At 33.9% G+C, this 9,487-nt stretch overlaps 1 protein-coding gene across 1 annotated transcript; it reads left to right on the forward strand.

The window, feature by feature from the left end:
• The first annotated feature begins 225 nt into the window (after window positions 1–225).
• On the forward strand, window positions 226–8,583 carry LOC126811322 (uncharacterized). Its single transcript, XM_056098553.1, has 5 exons — window positions 226–235; window positions 3,208–3,317; window positions 6,099–6,318; window positions 7,033–7,545; window positions 8,537–8,583. The coding sequence occupies exons 1-5, from the start codon at window positions 226–228 to the stop codon at window positions 8,581–8,583; spliced, it is 900 nt and encodes a 299-aa protein (XP_055954528.1).
• The last annotated feature ends 904 nt before the right edge of the window (window positions 8,584–9,487 follow it).

Here is a 9,487-nt window from a genome sequence, read left to right on the forward strand (position 1 = left end):
AGTGAGAATTAAACCCCATTTCTCTCTCTCTGTAATTTTAGTTCTATGACAGACAATTACACCCTGGTACCTAATCAATGTTTTCATATCGATATAAGTTACAAATATTATTTTTATGACAGAAAAACATAAATGTGACCCGTGGTGGCATAATGAGTCGCAATGAGGAAATTTTGAAAATTGCGTTATTGTTGTTTTGACATTCTGCAATTCAATACCTTCAAAATGTTGTATGGTTTGTTTGATTCGGGCAAAATTAGCTGAGCTGTGTCTGTTTAAAGCTGCCCAAGTCAGGAAAGTAAGTTTTGAGAAAAAGCAAGTTAAAGATGTTGGTATCTTCGAAAACAAAATCACATAGCAACCAGGCAATTTATTTGCTATTTGAGGGAGAATTTTCTTTAAAATTTGAAACAGTAATATCCAGTTAGGCATGCTTGTACATTTTATATGCTGTATGAAGCCACAGTCAACGAAAAAATTCAACTATCAATATAAATTTATGATTGTTTTTTTAAAAGACGAAACGAAATATCAAATAATAACCGCTTGAATTAATTGTGTGGGGTAAATAATGACTTGGGAAATGTTTCATATCATTGACAATTATCAATGAACGACTCATTAATTCATGACAATTGATAAGTATTTTTCAATGACAAGTTTCTGGTTTAACCCAGTTGATTAATTTATGATATGCGACGTGGGATGTCTGGTCCAATCAGCGAACATGTTACGCTGCGCTGACTTGACACAGGCTTAGGTTATTTACGTTTTTAAACTTGTTTGTACTGGAAGAAAATGATATCATTGGTAATACTTTGATTATATTTATAAACTAGAGATGTAACGCTTCACAAGGGGATTATGTGATCGTCCCACAGCAAGTGAAAAAAAATAACTAATTCGCTGAGAATTTTAAGAAGAAAGAAAGATTTATGAATACGGTACTCTCACAAAACGTCCAAAATAAAGGTGTTTTATAATGTTTTATTGCTATTTTGATCTTTAAGTTTGATATAGAGTATATTTTTGTGAAAATCTCAATTTCGACCAAAATTAATATTTTCACTTGTTTTATCTGTAGCTCAATATTAGATTTTGCGCATTCGGACTCATTTAGCCAGCACGGGTCACAAATATCACCCAGCACTAGCAGTATGCATGCCTAATTATCAATTAATAATGTAACACATATTTGTTTACTTAAGCTATAAACCTACTATTTAATGTTGCCCAGGTATGACAACATGCTAGGAAAGATGGATCTTGACCAATGTAAAAGCTGTAGAGAACCTCTTCGCAAAATAAAAGTTTATCCCACTACAAGAAAGAAAAACATCAACATTTCGCATATAAAGAAAGGTAAAAATAAGAAAGAGTACAATATCGTGTACTGTTAAATATGATGACTTTTTAATCTTTGATATTCTATTAGTAAACTATTTAAAACACAACTAGAATGTCCTGGGTACAGATCAATGGAAATATAAATTTTTGATTTTTTTTATGTCCGGTTCCCACTTGTCAGGGGTAGCAACTATGAGGTTGACAAGCAAAGACAAGTGTGTCTAGTTATTAGATAAAATCTCCTTCCAAGCATACCATCTATAACCCTATTCTCCTCTATACTATTAACCTTCATTTGTGGGTTTGATCCTGGTGTTTGCCGAGAAAGTTCATCAGGATTTTTTTGGTGCAGGCCTATTCCTTATAAGTTATACCCTAAGGATGATCCCTATTGTTTTTTGGTGTTTGTCCCCTCCCCCAGGGGCAGAGCAATGCGCAATTTTTATACACCCACATTGAAATGCTTTTGGATGCTCGAGAGGCTACAGTTAATATCCCATTGACTTTAAATTTATACACAGTGTTTAAGGTCATGAGACGAAGAAGCGTATCGATTTTCAGGGATTTCCGATAATTACTGTCAGAGTTATGGCCCTTGATCACTTTAAAAAAATCTTGTGGACATTCTAGAGGCTAAAGTTAATATCCGATTGACTTTTAAATTTATACACAGTATTTGAGGCCATGAGACGAAGAAACATATTGATTTTCAACGATTTCGAATAATTACTGCCAGAGTTATGGCCCTTGATCACTTTGAAAAATCTTGTGACGCTCTAGAGGCTAAAGTTATCAACCGATTGACTTCAGATTGATACATAGAGTTTAAGGTCTTGAGACGAACAAGTATATTGATTTTCAATGAATCTTTATGACTTGAACAGCTAAATCCATGATGTTAAAAGTTTCGTATACTAAACGTTAGCATGGGGCAGAACTTTATAAAAACCAAACAAATTCTAATGGTTTTCTGATAATTACTTAATGAGTTGTTACTCTTAATCAGATTTTAATGTATTATAAATGTTTCATTACCGAAAAAAGTAAAAATATGCGACAACTCTTGTTGACTGCCCCTACAATATAGCTGCTGTGGGCGTATGTTTCGTTGCCTGGCAACCTGTCTTTTATGTTTATCCTATACAGGTCGCAATTCTGAATGGATCAGCTTGGAACTTGGCATATGTTTTCCTTATAGCTTAATTGATTGATATTAGTGCATGTCCCAACCCCCAGGGGCAGAGCCACTCACAATTTTTGTGGTTAGTGCCTGAAGGCCACAATTCTGAATGGATTATCTTGGAACTTGGTATACTTATTCCTTATACCCGAAGGACAGCAACTATTGATTTTGGTGCATGATTCCCCCCCCCCCCCCAACACACACACACACACCCTTTTGTCTGTAAATGATATACAGGTTGCAATTATTAACAGATTTGGATCCAATTCGGAATGTTCCATCATAAGATTGTACCTATTTATAATATAAATTATATTGGCTCATGTCCAACCCCCAGGGGCAGAGCCACGCCCAATTTTTGTGGGTTTTTTGCCTACAGGCTGGAATTCTGAATGGATCATCTTGAAACTTGGTATATTTATTCCTTATATTTATTCCTTATACTGTAAAGACAGCAACTATTTATATTCTTCTATATCCAACGTCCTGGGTCGGTGTCACACCCACTTTTTTGTTAATATTTTGTCTGTGAATTTGGCAAAACAAACCTAACGCCTAGCCTTCTTTGCCTTACAGCCATTTAATATTTCATTCTCTTCATTTATAAAAGTACCATATCAATCAAAGCAGAAATGTGGACATATATTGCAGCATTAGTGATGCTCTTGCTTTTTTAGTTTTGGGGCCATCAAGTGAAAGTTGGTTTGATGACATTAGTAAAGAAAAAATAGATAAGAAAGATAATGTATCAAATAAACTGTATGGTAAAGTTACTATAGAAACTGATGTAACATCATCTACACCATCAACTAGAGATGACAGATCTATATATGGTAATATAATTACTGATGTTTTAATGTACTTTTGTTCATGTAGAATAAATGGTTTAGAAGATTGTATCCCCCAAAATATAAACAGATGAACACAAAGTCTCAAATATCTGCTTCTTGCTGTGGCGATTGATTTGAAATGAAATAGGGTTCGACATCCTACTGTTCTACACTAACTGGGGCTAATGAAAATGGGCCTGTGGCTATTAATAAACAGATATCTTGCAGACAGGTCCAATTCAATTTTTATTGGACTGGATGATCAAGTTTTTGGTAGCAGTATAATATATTATCCATAATTCCATTGATTTATTTTGGGGTGTTTTTTTGCATCAAACTTATTATGTTTCTTCTTTCTGTCATCGAGATTAGAACTCACCATCTGAGTGATTGATATTACCGTTATATATTGACTTGAGGCCTATTTACTACAATTATTCAATTAATCTGTTTTTACAGCTTCTACTCCTGGACATTGCCAGTTGACACCAATGAGTGCATGGGCCAAGGTTAATTCTGAAGAATCTGGATTGAGTTCTCCTATAACTTATTTAGAAAACCTAAAAGATAACAGGTAGAATTGAAATTTATTCCTCAGAAAGGACATTGTTTTCAGTACATTGACTTAAATACAATCTGATCTTACACGAATATTGAACTGACTCATCACTAAAGCTGCTGGGCTTTAAATGTTTTTCATACATTCACATGCTGTGTAATGTTGTGGTTATGATTGAAGTAAATCAGTGGGATATTTGTACAGGGAATAGGCCAATCATTCATAGACAATCATAGAATACTGGCTTCAATCAAATATTTGAAATGGAAACACATACTCAATACAAAATTGCTATGTACAGTATATGTATATATAATAATTATTTTTTATTCTGTTCCTCCCCTGAAATCTACTTTTGATTGGCAAAGGATTTACCGGTTATGCAAAGGATACGGAAGATGACGTTGAATGTAGTTGTGCTCTACATGTAAATTTTATTGTCCCCCGCCTTTCGAAGAAAGCAGGGGACTATTAAAATGGGTTCGTCCGTCTGTCTGTCCGTCTGTCTGTCTGTCCGTCTGTCTGTCCGTCACACTTTTTGGGACACAGTAACTCTCTTCCTAATTGAGCTAGAATGTTCAAACTTGGTGTATGTGTTTATTAGGTCAATGCCTTGATGGAGTTCGAAGATGAGCATTTTCCGCTTAGGGTAAGCAGAGATAAGCAATTTGATTGGTTGATGCTTTGAGACACGATAACTCTCTTCCTAATTGGGCTAGAATGTTCAAACTTGGTGTATGTGTTGATTAGGTCAATGCCTTGATGGAGTTCGAAGATGAGCATTTTCCGCTTAGGGTAAGCAGAGATAAGCAATTTGATTGGTTGATGCTTTGGGACACGATAACTTTTAATTGAGCTAGAATGTTCAAACTTGGTGTATGTGTTTATTAGGTCAATGCCTTGATGGAGTTCGAAGATGAGCATTTTCCGCTTAGGGTAAGCAGAGATAAGCAATTTGATTGGTTGATACTTTGGGGCACGATAACTCTCTTCCTAATTGAGCTAGAATGTTCAAACTTGGTGTATGTGTTGATTAGGTCAATGCCTTGATGGAGTTCGAAGATGAGCATTTTCCGCTTAGGGTAAGCAGAGATAAGCAATTTGATTAGATGAGCATTTTCCGCTTAGGGTAAGCAGAGATAAGCAATTTGATTGGTTGATACTTTGGGGCACGATAACTCTCTTCCTAATTGAGCTAGAATGTTCAAACTTGGTGTATGTGTTGATTAGGTCAATGCCTTGTTGGTTGATGCTTTAGGACAAGATAACTTTGATAGAGAGTGATGAAACTTAAGTGTATAGTTGATAATCAGTTTGATTGCTTGATACTTTAAAAAAAATAAATGTGCGATAAATTAATGTGTCATCTATTTATTTTGGTATTTTGGTGGGGGACATCAGCCTCACTGTTGGCTTGTTTAATTTATTGAACAGTTTGTGCTTAATACCATCCTTCATAGAAAGATTTACCTAGTGTTTTCTTTCACCCACCTTAGATTACAAAATGAGAAATGATAATGTTGAATATCTGGTAAAACGTTTTTCTTTTTCAATCTTCAGTTTAAATGAACCACCTTCATGTATGAAAGATAAAATTATACCATACCATGTTAGACAAATGGTAAATCAAGATTTAAATATGACCTGGTCAAGTTCTATGGCTACACCTAAAGCTAATATAGATCAGTCATCTCAAGGTTAGTAATGATTACAACCAATACCATATGAAATGCATTTATCAATTATCAATTGAAAATTAATGAACTGGTGATATTCAAAATTTATATACTCATTGCTGACTAAATACATAATGATTCTGAATCTAATCCAAAGTACAATTATACAGCCATATGTTTTAAATTAATTACAGTGCTATAGATTTGAATTTTAGTTCAGAACGTTACTAAATAGCATACAAGTAGCCTGTTTATTTCATTTCAGAGTCTACGCTATGTAATAGTGTTGATAGTGTCATAAAAAACAAGGTCAGATTCCATTTCAGTTTGTTCTATTATTTTAATTATGATCAAAAAATACATTTAATTTTATTGTAGTTTTATGTGGAATTTGTTTTCATGGATCTGCTAGTGATCACTTATCTAATTTCTTACACAAAATAGAACTATGAAATTAACACATTTTTTGTTGATGGATTATAACAATTCTTTGTACATTTCAGGGTTTTCCCCGTGTATTGTTTTCCCCAGGACCTACTCATATAGATAATGATGAACTTGGATTTCATTTAAATTCCACTGTTGAAGAAGACAGAACATTATTGAGGTCATCTCAACCATGCGTTTCCATTAATAGTAATCATGATGTCAAGAGAGCATCTCAAGAAACAATTAGAGAATTTTCTCAAGAAACAATTAGAGAATTTTCTCAAGAAAAACAAAGTCAAAACTCTAAAGCATTTGGAAAGACGAAATCTGATAAACTACTTCATCCAGCTCTCTTAGAATTAAGTTGTGATGAATTTAATACTGGTCTTGATAAATCTCCACATTCTCCAGTTTCATCACATTCTGTTGAGACTAAAACAAAAGTTGTAGTTGAATCCTCTGTACATTATGTTGATGATAAGCAAAAACACAGCGATAAAATTACAAAGTTTGATTCACCCAAAAATGATTCATTGATAATCAGTCAAGACATCAAGAGAGAAACTCTCGAGGATGACATCTCCCCAGTAGCTGACTCTTCAACACCTATTGTAGAAACAACAAAACAAGACCTGTCAAAAAATGCTGTCTTATCTGTGTTATCAGAATTTTTTGAAACGTCTAAAACATCATCAAGGAATTCCAGGAAGAGAAAAGTGTCAGATGATCTGAATTCAAATCCATGTTCTCAATCATCAACACCTTCGATTCTAAAGCGTAGAAATTCCAATACTGAAGGCAATCGTAAACGAGTAAGATTTGATGAGTCGACTATGCCGTCCTTAAGAAGTGATTGTGCATCAAAATTGATCATTCAGGAACAGTTAAGTGATTTAATCGGTGAAATTGAGGTATCTGATGTTGAAAATATGCACATTAATGCCAAAAATGGACCCAAGAGTTCAGTGGAAGAGTGGTCAACTCTTGAAAAACATCCCATTGACCAAAAAAGTAAAACCTCTCCCCCAACTACCGGTGGGCACCCCGATGAACTCTTTTCACAAATTTCACCTTCTAGTCTTCACGCTATGTGTGTATCACCCAAAGATTCCACAAATGAAGCTTCATGCATTAATGTTGAGGAATTAAATGTTAAAAAGGAAGATATGTCTGTTGAAAAATCTACTGTTGATGAGAAAGAGTTCTCTAAAACTTCTGGTCCTAGTATTTCTGAGTGTGATTCAAAAAATAACGAATGTGGAGGCCAAAAAGAAAAGATTTCGAAATTCTCAATTAAATCAAAAGCACGACGGTTTCTTTATCCTTCTTTAAATCAAATAACTAAAAGCTCACCACAAAATGTTTACGGTTTTGATACCAAATCAAAAGGTGTCACAGATGAGGTGAAAATCAAGACAGATAAAAACGACAGAAAATTAGAAGATAAAAAAGAAACTATTCAGTCATCACTCTTAAAGCCATCTTCACTAGAAATGAAATTAGAAACAGTAAGCAGCACTGGTAAGTTGTATAGTCTTTTAATTTGAATGTTTACCACTAAGGCTGTATCCTGTTAAAGGAGCTAAATCGCTAATATTTGGACCTAGAAATTTACACAAATGGGCCGCAACGCATATAATAATGTAATATGAATGTATATAAACTGATTTACATTCAATCGTTTCTGTTTTTACTGTAATTTCTAAACAGTTATGTTCGGCAAAATACGCCAGAAGTTTCAATCTGTAGTCTGTTATCCAGAACCTCCTACTTCATAGAATATTTTTCTGGATGATAGAGACTAATCGAATGGCAATCTCTAGCATCTAGTTATTCCGGTCTATACCGATAGTATTTCTTGCGCATGCTCTCCAGATAAGAATATGGCGTCACCGTTTGACATAACTTGTGGAATATGCCTAGCCTTGTTCTTCAAGTCCCTTGTTAGAAATGGCACTGAAATGCATTATGGTACACGATTCGTGTACCAATGGTAAAATGTTTATTAAATATTGGATATCAGAAGCCCATATTTTCCCAATAAGATCACATCATCAATGTTGATTTAAATTGACAAATAATTTGTGTTTTCAATGTCGAAGAGGATGATATTGAGTTAGAGACTTGGCTACTTTAACAATACATTGTGCGTCTGTGGTTGTGAAGAGGTCATAGCGGTATCATGGATTATGACCGCCGTTTGTTTGAAAAACCGCATTATTAGCTCGTGGACCCGCTATAAGTCACAATTTGTATTTAGTTTTAAAAAACGTTAATATATCACTGTTACACATCAATGAAGGTAGACTTCATATTTCGTAAAAATCTGACCCAAACTGCCGGAACAAATGGCCGCTCCTTGTACGCAAATAGTGTAAAAGACCAAGGTTGTGGTGGACTCTCTTATAGAAGTCACAATTTTTATCAGATTTTGATAAATTTTGATTTATCAGATACTGCTGGTATTATTATCTAATACTAATTTTGTTTTCCTTCTTTTTTTTTTCTCCAGATATTGTGAAATTTTCAGACATTAAAGCTGCTGGCAATGAGGTATAGTATAAAAATTGTTATAGATTTAACTTTCTAAAGTAAATATTTGAAACAAAAATTTGATCTGAGCTTGTCGGATCACTAATTAAATCAATTCAATCAAAAATCTGATTTTGACCTAAGTCAATGATGTAGGGATGCTCAGTTCGAACGTCCTGATGGCCTGAATCAAAAGAATTACAATGGGTTGACCCAAAATCACATTCTGCCACAGTTGGGTAGCATATCAATCATTATAAATCGTATCCACCAATGTTTCAACTCCAATCTCATTCATTTTTAGGTTGTTTTCGTATTCTGTCATTGCCAAATAATAATTAAGAGCTTTGTATTTTTTGGTATTAAAAATGAACCTTTATGATGATATCCAAGAAATAAACAACCAAGATATTAGAGTATGTATAGCCATATAATAACTGCATGTATGTTATTTGTATGTATTTAATTTATATACATATATTCTTATAGGTTGCTGATTCTAAAAACAGAGCCAGTACTTCAGACAGAGCTTCAACAGCATTAGTGGTAGACATATCTAAAGAAATCAAAACAAACACAAGCCCTGAAACTAGAAACAACTTCTTTTTATCACAGAAGACTAAAACAGCTATTGATAATTTATGTAATGACTTAGAATATGAATTTCTGGATGAAATGGAAATATCTCAGATTCCAAGAAAATCCAGTGTCAAGGAATTACAAAATTCAAAGATTATTCTCGAAAATTTGGGAGATTTTTCTACAGCAAGTGGAAAGTCACTTGTGGTAAATAAGATCTCTGTTGAAAAAGCTCAGACATTATTAGAAAAAGATAATTTAGAATCAATACAGACTTTTGGTGAAAATAAAAATGATTCATCTTTCGTACATATTGATGGACCGGTTTCTTTCAAGCGAGTAAGTATTCCTC

This window comes from Patella vulgata, chromosome 1 (genome assembly GCF_932274485.2).
Source record: "Patella vulgata chromosome 1, xgPatVulg1.2, whole genome shotgun sequence".
Lineage (NCBI taxonomy): Eukaryota > Metazoa > Mollusca > Gastropoda > Patellidae > Patella > Patella vulgata.

Bases quoted from the DNA above. Each gene is read 5' to 3' on its own strand.
- LOC126811322 (XM_056098553.1), top strand. The intron at 3,318-6,098 runs GTAACATCATCT...TGTACATTTCAG, and splicing joins AAGTTACTATAGAAACTGAT to GGTTTTCCCCGTGTATTGTT. The intron at 6,319-7,032 runs GTCAAAACTCTA...CCATTGACCAAA, and splicing joins ATTTTCTCAAGAAAAACAAA to AAAGTAAAACCTCTCCCCCA.